Genomic DNA, 20,992 nt, shown 5'->3' on the forward strand with positions numbered 1-20,992 from the left:
GTGGATGGGGAGAGGAACATGGGAAGGGAATTATGGATGAACTAGACTGCCTGGCTGGGAGGGATGGCAGGCGCTTGGGCATGGATGCTTTGGAGGTGTTGGCAGGGTTTCGAAAAGTGGGTTTCCGAGAGTGAGATATCTTTATCTTCCTTCTCTCGCTGAAGCGAACGAGGAGGAGGCAATGGCCACGGGAATTTGAGTCACTGGTCAAGCATGTACACACCGATTGTCCTATCAGTACGATACCACAATAGCTATGAATCATGAGACTGTCTATTCCATGCATGACCTTCGCAATCGGATGCTCGCTTTTTTTCATTATGCTGTGCTTAAACAGCCCTCCTCCTTCTGCCGCCTCCCCTCCTCCAATTCCACAACGCCTCCTGCGCGTATGTCCGAGCAGTCAAGTGGCCCCTCTCCTTGGCAGCCTCCTCGGTCAAGCTCTCAATGACCTTGCACTCGTCGATGAGATTCCAGAGCCCGGTCGCCATGGCGCTGGCAGCTTCTTCGGGATCATTTGCCACCTCTTCGTCCTCCTCTTCCTCTTCATTACCTTCTTCATCGTCCTGCGCCTTTGTTGATGGGTTCTTGGCCAGCTGCACCGGCCCATCCGTCTTCGCCTCGCCCCTCTCACGCCCGAATTCCCCAACCCCTAATCGATACAGCACGCGCCCTAGTGTCTGGTACGCCACGCACCTCTGGCTCGGGACGCTACTTCTCGCGAGCCTGGCGAGTTCGGGGATGGTGTAGCCAGCGGCCTCGGGGGCGTCGGCATGGTGATGCAAGCCCAGGGTTGTGGGCAGCTCCCTCGCGACGCTGGGGGGCAGGAGGCGGCCTTTGAAGTCGAAGCGGAGGTCGGCGGGGGAGAGGGAGGTGTGGCTAGGGTGGTAGGGGGAGGAGGTGTCGGTGGGCGAGACGGGGGTCATCCAGGAGAGGGACGAGGGCGAGTAGGGGAGGTGGGGGAAGTACTTTTGGTGGAGGTCTTGGAGGAAGGTTGGGGAGGAGGGGTCGAGGTCTGGGGGTTGGGTTGGGGTGGGGAAGTGGATTGAGGAGGGTGGGGGGAGGTCTGGGTGGTCTTGTGCGGTGTTGGTCTTGGATGGGGGTGAGGGTTCATTTTGCTGGAGAGGTGGAGGAGATGATGATGGCTGAAGGGAAGGGGGTAGAGGTGTCTGTTCTGCTTCGATGGAGTTCTCAGGTTCGGAGAAGGTGACTTTCTTTGTACTGGTCGGCTTGTCCCTTTCTGGCACCTCGGTTTCGAATCTCGATGCAGGTGGTGATCCCTGGTTTGCTTCCTTTTCCCAGTCTCGCTCGTTCCTCCCCTCGTCAATGTTGCCCCTTTTCAATAGCTTTTCAATCAGACTCGGACTCAACGCACTCATCAACTCCCTCCTCTCCTGCTCAATCTCCTCGGGCGACATGTGCGCCAAGCGCTGCCTATTCTCTTCATCGATGCTTTGCTGCTCCGTCGTCCCTTGCTCCTCTTCATTCCTCGAACCATTTCCCATTACGCCACTTCTGATACTGGTCGACTGCGCCACATTCGGCTTCTCCCCGCTAGTACTAGTGAAAGAAACGTCATTTTTGCCCGTCCTCTGCTGCTTGAACGCCGATACTCTCTTCTCGCGCTTCCTATGCGCCGGGAATCCGGTGGTGTTGTTCTTCCTGAAGGTGGGTGCTGCTGGTGGCGTCTGTGCTGAGGAATCGCGCTCTAGGATGTCGGCTACGAAAGCGGCCGACACGGGAGGCGACGATTCCTGCTGATTTTGGGCTACTGGGTGTTGTTGGTCTTGGTCGTTTGGGGAGGCAGGTTGGACAGCGCCGGAGTCGAAGTCAAAGTAGACGCGTTCGCCTCTTGCGAAGGACATGGTTGTTTGTTTGGTTGAGTAGAAGTGGAAGAATAGAGATTGCAAGATGGTGAAGGTTGATGGCTTGGCGGGTCGGGTAAAGTTGCCTTGGGACGAGGAGAAGGTGGGTCCAGTACGGTAGGCTGTTGTAAGCAACACCGCCACCGAACGAATTTGCGAATTTGCGATTTTGCGAAGATGGCAAAAACAGTAAAAAGGGCATTTTACTAGGTATAAAAACAGCATATTTCTAGCTGCGCAGTGCTGTAGAAATATATTTTAGATAAGTAGTAGTTAAGAAGACTATTATAAATAGGAAAAACATGCATGTAGAGGTGTAGGCGTAGGTGCAGGCGTAGGTGCAGAGGGTCGACTTGCAAAATTGCAAAATTGCAAAATTGCGAAATTGCGAAATTGCAGAATCGCAAATTTGCTAATTCGCGAATTCGCGCAGCAGCGTTGCTCACTCTGCACCTACGCCTACACCTCTGCACCTACGCCTACTATACCTCTGCAGGAATGTTTTTTTTATCTATAATAGTCTTCTTAACTACTACATATCTAGAATTATACTCCTGTAGCACTGCGCAGCTAGAAATACACTGTTTTCGTGCCTAGTAAAGTGCCCTCTTTAACTGTTTTCGTACTCTGCAAAATCGCGATTTCGCAAATTCTCGCGGTGGCGGTGTTGCTTACAACAGCCTGCCGTAGTCCAGATTGGACAGGATGGACTATGCGTGATCCATGTTCACCTTCACCTTCACCTTCACCTGGTCTTTGCCTTTACCTTTGCTCTCGCTCTCACTCCTCTTTCTTCACCGTCTCATGTGTCTCCAGACTGACATGTCTTGTCTGAGATGAGATGGATGCCCTTGAGGTTCAACGGAAGGACCTTAAAAATAGGTACAGCTCCACCGCGCACGCGACAACTTCGACGAAAAGCAGCTCCTGGCCTTGGTTTCCAGCAGCGATTCAAATGCAAAGCATTCCTATTCCCTTGCTATACACGCATCGTTTTTAGCTACTCACGGGCGAAGTCGGATCCCGTCGTCGTCATGGCCATGTTCATGGATCACGGCAGTGTTTGTCTGTTCGGGGAGGCCGTTCGCCTGCGGATGGTTTGCGCAAGCCATCGAGCCCATGAGTTTGGGGCTGGAGCGGCTCGTCCGCACGACGAGCCACGGTGAGGGTATTAAGGGTAGAGCAGTATTGGAGAGGAAAGATTGGATATGCGGACCCTGGGGTGCTGCTGAAAGCTGGGCGATGCCCATGCATGCTCTGATTACGATGAGTTCGATGCAGGCGGCCAGATGGGGAACACCTGGGCAGCACAACCCATTTCTGGACGCCTACCAAGAGCAATACGGAGTACGGTCCCTGACGGGCTGTCCGCTCGTCCCGTCTCCTCTATCGGGCACTCCAAGCAGCCACGACGAGGCTTACTCCCTGGTCGGTCGATGCCAGCGCAGTGGAACATGCTGCACGACAGGCGACGACTGTGATGGGGAATCGAGCCGTCTGCGAGCCCTGATTTGCTCTGCTCTAAAATGTCCTCAGCGGCAAGTGTCCGCACACGTAGGCTGCTCGGAAATGAACATGCACCGTAAAAACATTGTCGGCGACAAAGAAGACATGGCGGGTTCGTAAACGAAAAACAGCCCTCTTATTCCCATCTTTCACCTAAATGCCGACAGTCGTCCGTCTTATAAACATCTAGCCCGATTGAGTCCTGTTGTCTGGCCCAACTGGCGCCACAATACTCCGTACTCTACCTTACCTTCGACTTTCTGCTGCGATTCCAGATTGTCCCTTTTTTCTTTATCTCTCTGTTGCTTCTAATTACTAAACTTCTCGCGGCAAGCTCACCGGTAGACTTGAGTGGTGGGCCCCTTGAGACGCGTAGTCAGCGCAGAAACGACCCCGCAGTGTTGTCGAGGCCTCCAACAACTTGCGTTGCGCTCAGCAATCACGGTCACATCCGCCCTCGAACCAACCGAAACTCAATCGCGCATCTGAATCTGTGGATTGCGGAGCCCATCATCTTCCACGTACCACAAAAGATTGCTCCTCTATCGCCGGTAGCTGGCATTGTGCGCTTCCACTTGCGGTAGGCGGACCACATCCGACCAAGACAAACCCAGCATCCACCACAAAGGACCTCACAACCCACATATCCGTCATGTCCTACTATCCAGGACAACAGTATGGCGGCCAGCCTAATTACGGACCTCCGCCTCCGCAGAACTACGGCCCACCTCCACCCCAGGGCTATGCGCCGTCCTATGGTCCTCCGTGAGTACCATGGCGAGAGAGAGCTGCTGTGAGCGCTGCTGACCGAACCCCAGCCCACCACAACAATATTCTCCCTCCCCTCAACCGCCGTATAATAGCGGCTACGGCCAGCCCACCCCTCCTCCACAGCAATACAGTTATCAGGTGCGACTCTGGGTTTTGCTTTCGTGACCGGACCTATCTAACTACCATGTGCAGAACCCTCCACCACCACAGCAATATGGCTACCCACCACCAAACCAAGGTCCTCCGCCTCCGCAGAACTATCCCCCTCAGCAACCACCTCGACCCGGTACTCATTCTCATCACGTCATGAACAAGAGCCCTAACGCTAACAACCTCCCCCAGGCATGCCCACCATAAACTCCAACCAATGGACCCACGGCCACCACTCCGCTCCTCCCCCTCCCCCGACCGCCCCGCAAGCCTTCGCCCACGGCGCCCCCGCGGGCTACACCTTCCAATACAGCGCGTGCAACGGGCGGCGCAAAGCCCTGCTGATCGGCATCAACTACTTCGGCCAGCGCGGGCAGCTGAGAGGCTGCATCAACGACGTGAAAAACATGTCTACGTTTCTGAACGGGTATTTCGGGTATAAGAGGGAGGACATGGTGATTTTGACCGACGACCAGCAGAACCCTATGAGTCAGCCGACCAAGGCGAATATCCTGCGGGCGATGCATTGGCTGGTCAAGGACGCAAGGCCGAATGATAGTTTGTTCTTCCATTACTCGGGTATGTTAAACCCTTTGGATTTAAACACAGACTCGAATAGCTATGGCTAACTGTGTGGGGAATGATATCCAGGCCACGGCGGGCAAACCAAAGACACCGACGGCGACGAAGACGACGGCTACGACGAGGTCATCTACCCCGTCGACTTCCGCACCGCCGGCCACATTGTCGACGACGAAATGCACCGCATCATGGTCTCGCCCCTGGCCCCGGGCGTCCGCCTCACCGCCATCTTCGACTCGTGCCACTCCGGCTCCGCCCTCGACCTCCCCTACATCTACAGCACGCAGGGCGTGCTCAAGGAACCGAATCTGGCAAAGGAGGCCGGCATGGGCCTCCTGGGCATCGTGTCGAGTTATGCGCGCAAGGACATCGGCGGCATGATTAGCGGCGCGACAGGCTTGTTCAAGAAGGTCACGCAGGGCGATGAGAGTCGGAAGAGGGCGTTGAGGACCAAGACGTCCCCCGCCGATGTCATCATGTGGAGTGGTAGTAAGGATACGCAAACTTCGTACGTATTTCCCATTTCCCTTCGGATTCATCTGTCAATATTTGTTCGGGGGAAGAAAAAAGGAAAAAAAAGAGGGAGAAGAACAACAAAAGAGAGAAGGTAGCATGCTAACGCCCTCTGCCAGAGCCGACGCGTCCATCCAGGGCGAGGCCACAGGCGCCATGTCGTGGGCCTTCATCAACAGTCTGAAGAAGAACCCCCAGCAGAGCTACGTGCAGCTGCTCAACAGCATCCGCGACGAGCTCGAGGGCAAGTACACTCAGAAGCCCCAGTTGAGCAGTAGTCATCCTTTGAGTAAGCCTTGCCCCGTGGAGAGCGAGAGGGTGGGAACAGGGCTAACAGCAGTAGATACCGATTTGTTGTATGTTATGTGAGGTGATAAACACGACACCAGGGCAGCTGGAGGACGTGGGATAGAACGTCTAATAGGTGCGGGAGCATTGGATGTCGAGTGTGTCTCTGCGCAATCACGCTGATAGACACTGGAAAAGAAGTGATGTCTTTGATACCATTTGGAGAGCACGAGTAGGCATAATGAAAACTCCTTTTTCATTGAAAATCCAGAGTTCCTTGATGCTGCATGCAAAACGCCTATGATACTGTACAGGTCGACACCATGATGATTGCTTCAACCAGGCCCCCATCTCTGACCCTCATGCATCATTCCCTCCTCCGTCCTGCTCAACAGCACCCCTACGGCATCTTCGACTTTGCCTCCCCCTTCAACTCCTGGGCCTTCCCCTTCGCCTCCCCAGCAAGCTCGCTAGCCTTCCCGCTCAACTCACTGGCCTTTCCACTCGCTTCCCCACTCAACTCGCTGGCCTTCCCGCTCACCGACCCACTCAGCTCAGACGCCTTCCCCTTCGCCTGCCCGTACACCTCCTTGGCCTCGCCCTTGGCCTCCCCCGTGCTCTCGGGCAGCTTCCCCTTCACCTTCTCGGCCACCTTCTCGCCCGTCTCGATGCCCTTCACCGCCGCATCGCTGACCTTGCGGTCGACGGCTTTGGCGGCATCCTTGACGGTTTCGAGCGGAGTCTTGTGGCGGGCAAGGGACGTGGAGAAGAGGCGGGTGCTGCTGGTGGTGAGGAAGCGGGTTACGCTTGTGCGGAACATTTTTGATTCTCGGTCGGTGTTGTCGACTTGGGAAAGTATGGAGAGAGTTACGCCGTGAAGAGGTAGGATACGGAGAATGGAAACTTCGAGATGTCCTTGCGCTGTGGACGATGAAGTTGTGATAGAGGTGTGGGAGTGTGCGTTTGGAAAAGGATTCGGCGGAGATGGGTGGTGTAGCAGTTTTGCTTTCTTCGAGGATGAGAGAAGAGGTTGTGGGTGGTGATTCTGTTGTGAGGGTGGTGTTGATTCGTGGATCCGATCGATGAAACAGCAAGGGCGATACTGCTGAGTGGATGGAGAAATGTCAGGAAGAAGTGGGACGTCAATGGAGGCACAGGTGGGTTGTTGTACTGGGTTTTATGAGGGGATCGGAGGCGTGGTTGACGTGAGAAGAGTGGAGTTGGTTGGAAGGAGAGGAGACCGATGACGTCGATGGTGCATCACTACATCACTGACCGACAGGAGCAGACTGTGTGTGGCCCAAGCTCCAGCCCACCTTCATTCACAGATCTTGATATGCGAACAAAACATTTTGGCCTTGGAAATCTACTGCTGATTGAGAAATCGCCATATACATAGGTTATTGTTTGATTTCTGCTCCTGAAGCTGATACTTGTTAAGATATTGCAGAGGCAAAGCTTCGGACTGTACAAGAGGGATAATCATCACATCATAAGGGCCTAATTCTACTGTGTACCAGAAATGTTCCGCTCATCCCCACATGCAGTACCCATGTCTCGATACCGCATGCCCATCGCCCCCCTCACATCCCTCCTCACCATAGTAATACCGTCCTTACAGTCCCCAAGGGAGGTTCTGTTCAAGTAAAACACGGCTCCGGATGCGTGGGCAGACTTTGAGAAGACTCACGTCTAGGGAAAAAGAAGCGTTTGCAAAACCGCAGCTATCCAGACGAACTTCTCGCTCCGGGGAGCCTCAGGTTCCGTCGGCGACTGGGTATGCGACTTATTCTATCGCGGGCTATACTGAGCAGCAGGAAAGGGTCTTGTCTCTGAGCTCCACCTGTGGCCGCGAATGTTTGGAGGGAAATAGTAGGGTCTGCAAATGATGTTCAGGAGAGCCATCGTGAAGAAGGTGCACGGAAAGGGGGTATAGTGGCGATTGCCTTTCAGCGATATTCTTTTTCCGTCCCATTTAAGGCCCGCATGTCCTGGGTATATGAACATCCTCATTAGTCGTACAATATAAGGCAGCATTGCATCTTTCCCTCCGCAAAAGAGTCGGTCCAGTCACTATAGGCCTGTTAGCACAAGGGCCAGAGAGCACCCTCCAGCCCCATCAGGAAGTCGATGCGAAAAGGACCCTTCGAGGATTGCCGGCTAGAAGGCTCTGTGAGCCAGTTCCACTGCCTTCCATATCTTCCAATAATCTGTCCATTCCACCCAGGTCAAGTTCCCCCCGGGCTAAGAGTGCTCGATCAGCCCGCCGTGTCTCCTCCTCTTCAGTCCCTTCTTTTCCCAATCCGGCATCCAGGTTTCGGTCAAGTGGCTCCGCCGCAGTGGTCACGACGATCAGCCGATCAGCAGTAGAAAGAAGGATATCTCTAGGGATCGCCATCCTCGAATTCCGCATCGTAGTCTCGAACTGGGCCACAGAATTGATAGCTTCACCGAACAAGTTCGGTCCTTGAAGTTGAGAGGGACTCGGTCGGCCGAGGGAATTGCCGGCGTTCGCAGAAGCAGTGCGCTCCCAGAATTGTGCGAGATTGGGGATTCTGTATACGTCTGAGCCATACCATATGACAACAGACTCTTCAGGGGCACTTCCGTCCGCAGAAGGGAGCGATGCAACACAGACTGCTCCGCGACTCGGTACCGAAGGACCAGATGGCGTGCCGTGAAATAGCTTTTCCTCCTTGATTCGACGAGTGTTCGGCGTCATGGGTGCCAAACTGCCACGACCACTTCGAGCCTTAGTGCTGGGCCCGCTGCTGCTTGCTCGTTCTTCGGACGTTCCGATATAGCCCCGAATGGAGAATGCGGAAGGATCTGAGGGACGACTTGGCCCTGCCCGAGTAACGTCCCAGATACCCCATTCGCCGTCAGCAAGCAACGCGAATATGCTATTTCCATCCGAAGTCCATGCAGCATCGAGGATACGCTTGCGCGGGGCCAGAATAGGTGGCATGTTTGAATTTGTCAGAGGTGCGAAGGGGGCCCTAAAGAGTGCCACGTATGCCCCGGCCTGCGAATCCATACTCGGCCTTCGACTGTCGCTGGTTGGTGCGAAGGGGTCGTAGATGCGCACAATACCAGAGATATCAGTAATGAGGAGTTGCGAGTGGCGGACTTTCGGGTACAGGGCCGAATTGAATGATATTCTGGTTGCTGGTGACCGAAGATGGAGGGTTTGATAAGCCGAGATGGGAGCCTTCGCAGTCACTCCCGTCTCGGATAGACCAAAACGGAATATTTTGAGTAGGCCACCAAGTTCCGTGGAATGGGATGCAATAAGCAGATCCCATCCCTTGGAGCTATCAACATCCGGCTTCCTAGGAGTCTCGTCATCATCTATTTCCATCCTGTTGTCGGATGGCTCATCGAACGTGGGTTCCCCGCGGGCTGTCCATGTCATGGTAATCCCTCGCGGAATGCTCTGATGTGCCGCATGTGTTGGTATTCTAGTGACTTCTTCACCATATTGTGATGTCTCTTTGGCGACCTTGGGAGGAGGACTCAAAGGCAACGTGACGATGCGGATACTGTAGTCGGCGCATGCGACACTAAAAACAATCTTGCTGTTGAAGATGGGCGGCACGGTTCCCGGTGAGCGCAGAGCTGAGACCACTGGTACATTAGGGATCGCAATGTGGCAAACTTCAGCGTTGAGGACTAGATGAAGATGCTGGACGATCGGGGGATATGGCTGGTCTGGGTCAAGCTCCTCCTCTTCATCCTCGAAGTCTGCCTGTGGTAGCGGAGTGGGCTTCGAAGGCGTTGCCTCATCGTCCGAGTCTATTATCATGATAGCATCGTTTGACGTCCCATTGACTTTTGTGGGCGGTTTTGCGGGTTGCTTTGGCGGCGCTGCTGGAGATTCCTTCAATGGCCGTCCACCTCTCCAGATAATCCCGACTCCCGTTTCTTGCGCATACAGTACTATCGATGAACCATTCGGAGCTTTCACTGGGTAGACATGCGCGTCGTGAGCTCGGTGGGAAGGCTCATAGCGGAGCTGGGCAAGCTTGCCCTGGGTGGTGATGATGGGCTTCATCGTCGGGCTGCGCGAGCTTGCGCTGAGCACATGCGATCAGCTCCGAGAAACAGGCAGGTAATCGGGGTTACTGAGAGGGTAGACGACGGGCGGGTTCTCGGGTAGGTGTACTGTTGGTGGTGGAGGACGGAGGTGGAGAGATGGAGGTCGGACGTCGGAAGTTGAGGCGCGTCTGCAAAACACGGGACGGGACGAGACCGCGTCCTCAAGAAAACCACCAGCTCCAATGGAGCAACACCGCGCCTTCACCACAACCGCCGACGATTTCTTCCAGACCGAAACTTCCCATTGACTCCTTCTACCCACTATATCCGCACCCCATGCCGCCCTCCGACGCAACTCATGGCAACCCTACGGTCCCTGGGGCTGCACACGCCCGCCGCCCTGCAATATCTCATCGACGAGTCCGTGCTGCATGAAGACAGCACCGAGCGGGACTATACATGGGACACATATGACGACGATTCTCCGGACGGCTCTACCGACGAGCTAGTGACTACGGAATACCATGTGGTCTGGTCCAGAGGCGGTGTAGTGCGCAAGTGCTTCAATTTCGAAGTCGAGAACGAGCGCGTTATCCAGGCACTGCTCACTTGGTTCCCTACCGAAGAGCCCGTCACCGTTGTAGATGATGCTACAGACAATGAAGAACTTAAACTCAGCCAGCTGAACCAGAGCTTCCTCTCACAGGGCACACAACCGGCAACTGATCCCAATGCGCCCAGCACCGAGAGACCCAAAATCGTCGAAGGCAGAGCCCGTGCTCTTGTGGTCCTACTAAAGTCCCAGGCACATGTTTTCTTCCTCTCTGGAACAACCCATATTGCTCATCTTCCATTTGAAGTGGAGCGAGCTTTCCCCGCTGCACGCGGTGTTATCCTCCAGAGGAAGATTGCTCCCCGTCCCGGACCTCCTGCAAAGTCAATACCTTCTTCGGTGCCGCCTGGCTCCTTTTCAAACAATTCACAGGGTTTCATTCCACAATCGCTCTCGCAGAGCTTTTCCCAAATCTATTCCCAACCCGATGCTCGCCAGGCGTCTTTAGGCTCGTTGCGCACGCCCAATGGCCGTAAATCTGGCTCAACCAACGCACGATTCCTGGATCAGCTGGCAAAATCCCTTGCATTTCCCAGCACTGATGGCCTTCCACGTCTATACTCCTTCACAGACCCTTTGTCAGAGTTCGGGCTCGTGGTCAATGTTGTGACGGCTAACGAACGCGCGGGCTTTTTTGTGAATGGCTCTGGCCATCGGCGGCTGGAGCCTATCGACCAAAATGAAGAAGTTCTCTATGTGTCACCGCAGAACGAGATATACTTTGATAAAACTGGGAATGACAAGCCTCTCCTTTTTGTCGTCACGTCCAACAGTGAAAGTAATACCATCACCATCTGGTCGGCTGCTTACCTCGAGCCAAAGTCGGTATCGGCGTCGCGCAAGCAGCACTTTGCGCATCCGACAAGTAAAGCGAGGCGGCGCAGTTCATATGGACCGAGTACACCTGGAACGCCAGCAATACTAGGCACTGACAGACTGAGAGACAGTCTCGGAGGCGCTCCTCGAAGAAAGGTTCGACATTCAGGGATTAAACCCTCACAACTGAAGGAGAAGCTGTCCGATCAAGCGGTGGAAGACGCACTTGCTTCACAGCTGAACCCCGAGCTCGAAAGGGCGCAACACTCAAAAGAGTCTCGACGCGTAAGCTCATTGCTTTCCAGAGCCGAACTCTCCACCAGCTTTGATAGATCCGCTTTTCAAGATCTTGCTACACAACGAACGAGCCTGGGTGGGAGCTTTGGAGCGAGCTTTGGAGCCAGCCAGCGGAGCCGGCGTTCGCTGGGATATGACAGGACAAGTTTTGGCGGCTTCTCCAGACATCGCGCTTCAACCCCGGGTAGCATTGCATCCCGAATGAGCGTAGGAGGTACCTCCTTTGATGACACCCTCAACGATATCATGGACGAGGACACTTTCGACACTCTGGAAGACTATGATGAACTGGACGATCTGTTCTCCCCACCTGATGCTGGTTTCGAACAAGAGGCTCTGCACGGCTTGAGAAAAGAGCTAGTCATTAGCCCCATCACAGAAATATCTGTGCAGGAATATCTGCAGCCGGGCTTCTCCACTCTGAAGGATGCTACAGGGAACCTTGGCACTACGCAACAAGGTAGTGCGAGACCAACGGCCAAGGTGTTCTCTGTCGCGGCCCCATTCAATTCGGCTACGCTGCATGAACGAAAGATGTTTATCTACATCAAGCATCCAGCTCTTCAACATCCGCTTGAGTGTGAACTCTCGGTGATGCGTAAACGTCTCTCAGCAGCGGCCTCCCAGACTAGACTGACCGATCCTCCTCGATATGCTTGTGTACCGAAGATGATCAAGGTAGAAACAATGCGGGAGTCATCAGATGTGGTCAAGGTTGTGGATGGCCAGGTTGCGCGCGCGGCCTCACTAATTTCTCTCAAATCGGATGGACCCTGTCTGTCACTACATGCGAGTTGGGGGGCCCACCTGCCCATGAAACTATACCTGGGTCCTCTGCGACTTTTCGATCCACATGCCGTCATGCGGAGCGAGAAAATGAGAGCGACCGCTGGTTCAAGCAGAACTATCAGTCCACATTTGCCACTTCGGGGGCTACTCTCCCCCGGTAAAGCTGGTACTTTCGACATCATGGACGGAGAGTTCAACAGACATCGTCTGCAGCTAAAACTCTCACCAGCACACCCCTTCGTGGCACACCTGTTCCAGGCACTGACCACCATCTTACCCAACTACGCTGGCGAGCTTCTTCTCGAGATATACTGGAATATTCAGAAGATTTTTACCGGTTCCGCAGAGTCAAAATATAATATAGACTGGTTAGCATTTGTCACAACACTGTTTACGCTCGCCACACCTTTCATTGATAACCATACCATTAAGCCGTTGAACGGCGGAGAGAAAACCGAGAAACGGCGATCTCGTCGGCTATCAAGCCATGCAAGACCCGACGAGCATCTCGAGACTGACGAGTCCGCATGGGCTGCAATGTGTTCGCGACAGGATGGCCGGATGCAGATAAAAAGCTGGCAGTCAACACCATGGGCCTGGATTATGCAAGCTCAGCCTTCGTCCAATATCATGAACCCTCCATCTCGTACTCGCAACGCTCGAATCCTACCAGCTATTGAGCAGCAAATCAAAGGAAATAGAGGCCTATTGATCAGATGTGCACATTATGCACGGGAGTTTGACCGCACTCCAATCGGAAAAGCTGCGAGTGATCACTGGAGGCGCCTTTCTTTTTCTGAGAAGCAAGATTTGAGGATTTCATGCCTCTCCGAGATTGTGGTTATATTGCATCTGGTACGCGAGGAACGCAAACTTGACATCATGACTCAAGACTTCTCCACGTCTGAAGCTTACAATCTTGCTCCTGTGTTGGCTCAACTTGGACACTGGCTAAGGTGGGAGTCATGGGGCTTTGCTGAGGGAAGTTACTTTGATGTCGATGCTGGACTGGGCAAGGACTGGTCCTACGAAGACTCCAGCTTCACTTCCACTATACGTCTGCACTCACAGCCTTGGGATGTGCCGCCTTCTATCCTAGAATGGCTTTGCACAATGCTGCGCTCTCAGTCCTATTATCCATTTCCTACTTTAGCAAGGCTAATTCGCAAGTCCAAAGCTTCACCGCATTCGTCCGTGAATATAGACGAAATCATCCAGGGAGTTACGCCACGAACTGTTGCATTACAAAACTTCTTTCAGGAGATCGACAAGTTTACAACCCCTCGAAGAGTTGTGGAACTGATGGCACGCTGCGGTATCGATTCCGTCATGCTTGAAACTCTACCAGAAGCCGCAAGGGCGCCTTTGATGGAAGCATTGACACGATGTCAGGCAAATCCACCAACCACGTGGTCCGGTTCCCTACTGAAGTTGGTTCAGAGAGAGGACCTTGACCTGGCTGCGAAGGCAAACAGCAATACCAACCGCGATGTTCAGTTGCATCAATCACATGCAACCACTAACGTTCACTCGAATTTACACTCGTCTGGGGGGAACCGGGACATCCATACGATATGCCAAACCGCGGACGATATAGAACCCGCTCAGTCGTCGGCTGAAATCGAAAGACATGTCATAACCAGGATGATTTTCAAGGAAGACCGGCGCTTCATGGAGGCCTATCATCTTCTAGAACCCCTTAGACCCGCTGTAGCGGAATATCGTCCATCCGCTCGACAAGATGAAGCCGCCACGCTGGAAGGCCAAAAAGCTCTCATGCAATGGGTTATGGTTCGCACCTTTTCACTTCCAGTCGGTAATTCCATGATCAAGCTTGGGAGCAAGAGACCTCTCCTAACCGCGGCGTTTCCGCTTTATGGCTTCTCCACATCCTGCACGATGAAGCCCATGGGCAACGTGGTCACTGCTGACCGTGCGAGTTATTCGGAGGAAAAGTTCGTCTGGGCATTTTTCAATGCTGGCGTCGCCGCCGGGCTGAGTATAGCTAGGGACGCGCAGGGGATTGACACGTCCTGGTTTTCGTACAACAAACCTCCTGAGCCCACGAACAAACATGCTGGCTTACTTCTTGGGCTTGGCCTAAACGGTCATCTCAAGAACACCCAGAAGTATATGGCGTTCAACTACCTTCTGCCGAGACACACCATGACATCCGTGGCTACCCTGTTGGGTTTGGCTGCGTCTTACATGGGCACGATGGATACTCTAGTCACCAGACTTCTTTCGGTTCACATCACACGTATGATTCCCCACGACGCGTTCCAGTTGCCCCTATCAGGGCACACTGAGACCGCGGGCCTGATGGCTATTGGAATACTCTACTTTGACACGCAGCATCGTCGAATGAGTGAGATTATGCTTTCCGAACTTGAGCATGTCCAAGAAACCGATCCTTTTGCTGAGTCGCCAGATAAGCTTCGCAATGAAGCATACAGATTGGCCGCCGGGTTCGCACTTGGATACATCAACATCGGCAAAGGCAACGACCTCCGTGGTCTTCACGACATGAGGATACTGGAGCGTCTAATGACAGTGGCAGTAGCGCCCAAACCAGTCCATCTTGTCCACATTCTTGACGAAGCCACTGCTGGTGCCGTCATTGCTATTACACTCATCTACATGAAGACAAATAAAGAGTCCGTGGCACGCAAAATTGATGTGCCTGATACCCTACCGCAGTTCGACTATGTCCGATCCGATATATTCCTTCTGAGGACTCTCGCTAGGCATATGATCATGTGGGACGGCATCGTCGCCGATAGTGATTGGATCATCAAGAATTTGCCCTTACCATACCGGCCTGACTATGACCTGAAGAACATCAAAAAATTGCGCAGTCAGCAGATGCCCTTCTTCAACATTTTGGCAGGGCTGCTTTGGAGCATTTCCCTTCGATACGCAGGAACCGGCGATAGACACGTTCGAGACTTCCTGCTCCACTATCTCGACCAGTTCATCCGTATTCACAGATTACCCGCTCTTCGGTACGATTCCAAGCTCACGCGCAATACGGTGCGGAACTGCCAGGACCTTATGGCCCTCGCGACAGCCACCGTTGTAGCGGGCACTGGGGACCTGGAAGTATTGCGTCGCTGCCGCGCTCTCCACGGTCGATTAGGACCGGATGCACCCTATGGCTCCCATCTCGCCGGCCACATGGCCTTTGGAATTCTCTTCATGGGTGGCGGAACGCACACGTTCGCCACGTCGAACAAAGCAATTGCCTCCCTAATCTGCGCCTTCTACCCGCTCTTTCCCACCGAGGTCAAGGACTCTGAGGTCCATCTACAAGCCTGGCGTCACTTCTGGGTCCTGGCCGCCGAACCGCGCTGCCTCTACGTGCGAGACGTTGACACTGGACGCATCATGTCCATGCCCATCATCCTCCATCTCAAAGATGATCCGAACCCCAAACATATCGAGGCGCCCTGCCTTCTCCCCGAACTGCACACCATCGCCCGCTTGGAAACAGACAATGTCGCCTACTGGCCCACTACTCTGGACTTTGAAAACAATCCCCTGCATTTCAAGACTTTCAAGCAGAATCAGACCATCATGGTGAGGAGAAGGTCGGCACACGACATGTACGCCTCGCCCTTCAGCAACACCTTGATGGCTCTGAACGATGCCCATCAATCACGCGCCTCGCGCCAAATGTGGGATTGGCTCTTCTCCCTGCCATCGCTGGCATCCTTCGAATCCTCGGGTGCGGACGCAAAGAGCGATATGGCGCTCATTCTACCCGTGGATCCGCACAGTTCGACGTTCCTGGATATGAGGAGCACGGTTGTGGATCATCGCTTGGTGCTGAGGAGGGCGGCGGGGAGTTGGTCGAGGAGGGATTTGATGGAGTTGAGAGGGGTGTTTGAGTGGGCTGAGGGGATGGAGAGGAACGGGGAGGGAGGGTTGAGGTGGCTTGGTAGAGAGGTGGTAGAGAGGTTGAAGGCCGGAGTTTTGGAGAGGGGAAGGAGGGTTGGTGGGGATGGAGGTGGTGTGTGATGGGTTTGCTGAGAAAGTAATAGGATTGGGATGCACCTTTACCTAGATCTATACCAACCAGCGTGCCGGCCAACGTTGGCGGCCAGTGAAGGGGCGCCACATGACTTGCTTGCGGAATGACAACCAGGGGTGTAGAGATGGTCGTCGGTATAGCTACTGGCGGATGGAAACTCCTTGGTAACTTGTGTGCTGCAACGTAAGGTCTGCAGTAGGATATAGATGTGGTAGGAAAGTAGATACAAATGCAAGAAGTGTTGGGGATTCAAGTGCTTGGAAGATGAAAGTGCTTCCGTGATCAAACGGAGAATAGTGGAATATAAGGTACGGCACTCACAGTATATCATGCCGTGTATTTGACCCAGGTGACATAGCTAGCATGCAAATGACAAGTTCTCATCGAGCTTCGTTGTTGCACACGTGGTGCTTCACACTGTCCCAAATGGCCCTCCACATCCGGCGGCCGCCATCTCCCGACTCATCCATGCATACCGCAACCAGCCGATCAATGACCGTCCTCTGGAAGCCCGCAGTCGATACTACTCGACGCGATATGGAGGGGGCACTGAATGTGCGGATGAACGCATGGACCGCGCCGCTCGCTCGATAGTCCAGGCCCAGACTTCGAGCAGTATGCGGTTTTGAAGTTCGAAACTCGGCATAGATAAGCCACCTCCTTACCAGACCTCTTCTCTGTTCGGGTTCTTCATGACAGGAGGAACAGGAGGCGCTGCCAAAGTTCCCTCGCAGAGCTTCAGGTCTCCCAACCATCAGCACTTCTCCCATCTGCCAATTCCCTCCCGCTCACGACAACCCCTTAGGTGGAAAACTACTCTCCAACTTCCTCCCATCCTTCGTCACCCTCACGAACCTCAACGTGGGCAAACTTTCCCACTTCCCGCTCCATAACTTCAACTTCTTCAAATTCTCCTTGTCCAGCTCCGGCATCCAAAATCCGCTAGTATATTCCCCCTGCTCCATCGCCTGCTTCTGCTCTAGCTGCGTCTCGCGCGTGCTCGGCGGTCTGCCGGGTCGGCGCTCCGCTTTTAATTTGGCGAGTTCCTCGTCGTCGCGGCCGAGGAAATCTTCAATGAGTTTTTGCATTTCTGGGATGGTCAAGGAGGCGGTGTGTTCGAGGGTGTAGGATTGGAAGGCTTTTACTCTCAAGACTACAAAAGATCAGCAAGGGGGTTTTTGGAGTTAGAGTAATAACAGTTACGCACTGTAGTGCCTATTCTGCTTCTCCCTAATGGCCGCCAACCGATTCAGGCGGTCATCTCTGGCACTCGCGCGCTGCAGTCGTTGCGTGTCTCTGCTGTTCTCATGGAGCGAGGCGTTTTTGCCTTTCTTTTTGGCGATTTGTTTCTGGACTTTGTTCAGGCGTGTGCTAGGCATCTCCACTACTCTCTAGAATTATTGGAAATATTCAGAGAATGGAACTGTTGTTCTTGTTGTTGCTTCACTTACGGACTCTGACTTGCTGTCCCCAAATTTTTGGTGGGGAGGTCGGTGATCCGCATTTCGATTGCCGAAAGAGGCTTAGCGGGTTCCGTCGCGTTGTGCCCTTGCCTTGCCTCGCACGCGTAGAGAGCTTGAACAGTGGAACTACGAGGTTGGGTCCGCATTCTCCTTCCATTCACTTCTCCTGCTCTTCACGATTTTTTGCGGCGGCGTTTCTCTGTTTTTAAGGCATAGCGGTCAACTTCTGTGCGAGAATGATACGATAGTAAACAACCTGACGCCTTTGTTTGGACGCGGAGCTTCCCCGCGGCGACGTTCGCGATGGGCATCTCGGGTATGTCTCTCTCATATGGCTTCGTTGAATGCCCTGAAAATAAGTGGAACAGGTCTTCTTCCTCTCCTAAAGTCCATCCAGCAACCATGCAGTCTCAAGAAGTTCGCCGGACAAACCATTGGCGTCGACGCCTATGGATGGTTGCATCGAGGGACAGCCGGATGTGCTATTGAGCTTGCGCTGGGAAAGCCCACTACCAAGTAGGCTTGAAAGAATTGCACTAAACATATTCTGGTTATTAATCAGGCATCAGATACGTCGATTTCGCCATGAACCGCGTCCGAATGCTCATCCACTTTGGAATCACACCCTACCTCGTCTTTGATGGAGATTACCTTCCCAGTAAAGCTGGAACCGAGAAAGAAAGGGCTCAGAAGAGAAGGGATAGCAAGAAGCTTGGCTTGGAACTGCTGCAGATGGGGAAGACGTCGCAGGCGCACTTGGAGCTGCAAAAGGCCGTGGATGTTACACCGGAGATGGCGCGGGAGCTGATTGAGGAACTGAAATTCCATGGTATCCAGTATATTGTTGCACCTTACGAGGCGGATTCACAGCTGGCCTATCTGGAACGGCAGGGCATCATCAACGGGATTCTCTCGGAGGACTCCGACTTGCTGGTGTTCGGTGCCAGATGCTTGATCACGAAGCTGGACAAGTACGGCGAGTGCGTGGAGATCAACCGGAACCACTTCACAGCTTGCAGGGAGGTTAGCCTGGTAGGCTGGTCCGACGCCGACTTCAGACGGATGGCTATGTTGAGCGGATGCGATTATCTGCCTGGCATTGGGAAGATGGGCTTGAAGACGGCGTATCGTATGTTGCGCAAGCACAAAACTGTGGAGCGAGTAATCAAGGCGGCGCAGTTCGATGGACAGTTCAAGGTTCCAGCCGGTTACATGGAGGCGTTTACCCAAGCCGAGATGACGTTTCTGTACCAATGGGTGTTCTGTCCGCGGTCTAAACAACTCGTCAACCTCACAGTTCCTGATCCAGAAGTGGATATTACCACCATGCCGTATATTGGGCAGCACGTGGCGGATGATATTGCGATTGAAGTGGCCAACGGGAATCTCAATCCCCATACAAAGGAGCCCATTGTCGTGCCGTCAGTCGACAGATCGCGGATGAAACCTATGAAGACCCACCGGAAAGGCGCAACGCCCGCGCAGACACCGGATTTGAAGAAGGGTACCAAGCCCATCGACACTTTCTTTAAGCCAAAGCGGACTCCTCTCGCTGAGTTGGATCCGAATAGCTTCACGCCGTCACCCAGTCAGCAAACTCTCCTACAGCAGCAGCGACAGTCCAATGGTTGGGCCGCCGTACTTGCACCTCCATCCACGTCCCAATCTGCCAGGACTTCCAGTTTACGAAGTGGTCGCTCACCTCCCAGACGCACGACTTCGGATTCCACCATACGAAATCCTGCTCCGTCACATCCTAAGCGACAGCGGCTTTGTTCCGATGGTTCCTTCAGTACTCCTGATAGCGGCGGCGCAGAAGCTGAGCGCAGCCGATTTTTTGCTTCCTCGACGGTCGAACCGAGCCCATCCTTGCGTACGAATCAGCGCCCCAAGAAAAGAAACTCGGACTTTGAACTATTCTCTGATGACTCACTGGACGATGCTATGGCTCAGCTCGTTGACTTGGAAGAAGCCACCACTGGGCAGAGGAAGAAGAAGAGTCAGATACCGATCTTCCGCGACGAGGATGGCCCAAGGGTTGCCAGCACCCCTCAGTCGAGCATACTTTCAAGAAGTACCACAAGTACTTCGCAGCTCTCCATGAGTACATTCACGCCTGCGACATCTTATGGTAGCCCTCGTGATTTGGAGGAAGAAACCGCACTCAGTGCTGCACTGTCGTCGAAGGTGAAGGGTCTGCGCTCGAAGTTCACATACAATGCGGCGAATACCAAGGGAGATGCGTCACCACTGGATTTCCCACCGAGAATAGGAAACAGTTCCATACAGAAGGAGAAGCCAAATGCGAAAAGCGCGCCTCGTGTTATCAATGACCAAAACTTGGGCTCAACCTTGGACGATACGCTGGAACTCGATGACGCAGCCTGGGCAGCAATGGAAGCTGAAATTGTGGTGGCGGAAAGCGTGACAGAAGTCCCGCGATCTTCACCCATTAAGACAGCCACTTGGGAGAACCTGTTGGTAAAAGGAAGCGAGGACTTTCTCGTACCAGACAGTGAGGCAGAGAGCGACGGTTCTCCTCGTGCTGTCAGGCGGACTTTGGATTTGGGGAGATTCGCGTTTCGCGGGTAGCGATCCTGCCGTTCAATCGGGCGCAACTACTTGAGAGCTGAAGGTTTGAATAATCGATGCATAGCGTGATGGTTTATGGTGTCTGGCATTTTAGGGTGTTATGGGTTATGCCGGACAGGGCGCTATGAGGGTTTGCTACTGGCGTTGCTAAGGGCCAGGTATTGGATTATCTGTACGCAATGATGATATCCATAGTCTCAATACCCAGATATTTCCCAGTTCAAGCCGTCGTGGCCGTCGCCAGCGGTCGCGAGTCGGTTAGAGGAAGAGTCGCCAAACCAGAAACACTTCATGTTATACCAGACATCAAACGCCCATCGACACAGATATCATAAGTTATTCTCAAGAGACATACACTCCACGGTCATCACAACCCGACTCCGCAAATCCACTCCCTACCCACCCACCGCATATCCCGGGGGCCCCTTCAGACCCCGAGCACGCATCCAACAACCGCCTCAAAGAACCATGTGGCTTATCCCCCTCCCACAAAGAAACCCGTTACAACACCGGAACAACGGGCCAGGTCGCGCCAAGCGCTAATCACACGATGCGTTGATTCGCATCAATCGGACAAAGAAAAAAGGAAGCGATTTTTGAGTGTTCGATTACTGCGGAATTGGGCTGGGACGAACTTCTTTAGACAGGTACTCTTTGTCCTTTGACGAAAAAAGAG

At 53.6% G+C, this 20,992-nt stretch overlaps 8 protein-coding genes across 8 annotated transcripts; 4 read left to right on the forward strand and 4 right to left on the reverse strand.

The window, feature by feature from the left end:
• Nucleotides 1-225: 225 nt before the first annotated feature.
• Nucleotides 226-2,065, reverse strand: EI97DRAFT_431695 (uncharacterized protein). The gene has a single exon (XM_033797998.1). The coding sequence runs from the start codon at nt 1,863-1,865 to the stop codon at nt 330-332; it is 1,536 nt and encodes a 511-aa protein (XP_033656015.1). The 5' UTR covers nt 1,866-2,065; the 3' UTR covers nt 226-329.
• A 919-nt stretch (nt 2,066-2,984) lies between these two features.
• EI97DRAFT_440936 (uncharacterized protein) lies at nt 2,985-3,491 on the forward strand (the record flags this gene model as incomplete). Its single annotated transcript, XM_033799665.1, has 1 exon — nt 2,985-3,491. The coding sequence occupies one exon, from the start codon at nt 2,985-2,987 to the stop codon at nt 3,489-3,491; it is 507 nt and encodes a 168-aa protein (XP_033656016.1).
• An 881-nt stretch (nt 3,492-4,372) lies between these two features.
• EI97DRAFT_415057 (metacaspase CasB) lies at nt 4,373-5,756 on the forward strand (the record flags this gene model as incomplete). Its single annotated transcript, XM_033796847.1, has 3 exons — nt 4,373-4,871; nt 4,944-5,382; nt 5,507-5,756. The coding sequence occupies exons 1-3, from the start codon at nt 4,487-4,489 to the stop codon at nt 5,754-5,756; spliced, it is 1,074 nt and encodes a 357-aa protein (XP_033656017.1). The 5' UTR covers nt 4,373-4,486.
• Nucleotides 5,757-5,825: 69 nt separating this feature from the next.
• EI97DRAFT_431697 (uncharacterized protein) lies at nt 5,826-6,805 on the reverse strand. Its single transcript, XM_033797999.1, has one exon. The coding sequence runs from the start codon at nt 6,493-6,495 to the stop codon at nt 6,076-6,078; it is 420 nt and encodes a 139-aa protein (XP_033656018.1). The 5' UTR covers nt 6,496-6,805; the 3' UTR covers nt 5,826-6,075.
• A 656-nt stretch (nt 6,806-7,461) lies between these two features.
• EI97DRAFT_256000 (uncharacterized protein) lies at nt 7,462-9,933 on the reverse strand. Its single transcript, XM_033794176.1, has one exon. The coding sequence runs from the start codon at nt 9,727-9,729 to the stop codon at nt 7,795-7,797; it is 1,935 nt and encodes a 644-aa protein (XP_033656019.1). The 5' UTR covers nt 9,730-9,933; the 3' UTR covers nt 7,462-7,794.
• Nucleotides 9,934-9,950: 17 nt separating this feature from the next.
• On the forward strand, nt 9,951-16,510 carry EI97DRAFT_431699 (uncharacterized protein). Its single transcript, XM_033798000.1, has one exon. The coding sequence runs from the start codon at nt 10,072-10,074 to the stop codon at nt 16,246-16,248; it is 6,177 nt and encodes a 2,058-aa protein (XP_033656020.1). The 5' UTR covers nt 9,951-10,071; the 3' UTR covers nt 16,249-16,510.
• Nucleotides 16,511-17,049: 539 nt separating this feature from the next.
• EI97DRAFT_456872 (uncharacterized protein) lies at nt 17,050-17,640 on the reverse strand (the record flags this gene model as incomplete). The annotated part of the gene is made up of 2 exons (XM_033800773.1): nt 17,050-17,414; nt 17,469-17,640. The coding sequence occupies 2 exons, from the start codon at nt 17,638-17,640 to the stop codon at nt 17,050-17,052; spliced, it is 537 nt and encodes a 178-aa protein (XP_033656021.1).
• A 210-nt stretch (nt 17,641-17,850) lies between these two features.
• On the forward strand, nt 17,851-20,462 carry EI97DRAFT_256026 (PIN domain-like protein). Its single transcript, XM_033794179.1, has 3 exons — nt 17,851-18,040; nt 18,093-18,240; nt 18,294-20,462. Exons 1-3 carry the CDS (start codon nt 18,028-18,030, stop codon nt 20,314-20,316), a joined length of 2,184 nt encoding a protein of 727 aa, XP_033656022.1. The 5' UTR covers nt 17,851-18,027; the 3' UTR covers nt 20,317-20,462.
• The last annotated feature ends 530 nt before the right edge of the window (nt 20,463-20,992 follow it).

This window comes from Westerdykella ornata (genome assembly GCF_010094085.1).
Source record: "Westerdykella ornata strain CBS 379.55 unplaced genomic scaffold EI97scaffold_5, whole genome shotgun sequence".
Taxonomy (NCBI): domain Eukaryota; kingdom Fungi; phylum Ascomycota; class Dothideomycetes; order Pleosporales; family Sporormiaceae; genus Westerdykella; species Westerdykella ornata.

Coding starts and splice junctions, on each gene's coding strand:
- EI97DRAFT_431695 (XM_033797998.1), bottom strand. CDS start 1,865: ATGTCCTTCGCAAGAGGCGAACGCGTCTACTTTGACTTCGACTCCGGC.
- EI97DRAFT_431697 (XM_033797999.1), bottom strand. CDS start 6,495: ATGTTCCGCACAAGCGTAACCCGCTTCCTCACCACCAGCAGCACCCGC.
- EI97DRAFT_256000 (XM_033794176.1), bottom strand. CDS start 9,729: ATGAAGCCCATCATCACCACCCAGGGCAAGCTTGCCCAGCTCCGCTAT.
- EI97DRAFT_431699 (XM_033798000.1), top strand. CDS start 10,072: ATGGCAACCCTACGGTCCCTGGGGCTGCACACGCCCGCCGCCCTGCAA.
- EI97DRAFT_256026 (XM_033794179.1), top strand. Junction 18,241..18,293: donor CTGGGAAAGCCCACTACCAA/GTAGGCTTGAAA, acceptor ATCAGGCATCAG/ATACGTCGATTTCGCCATGA.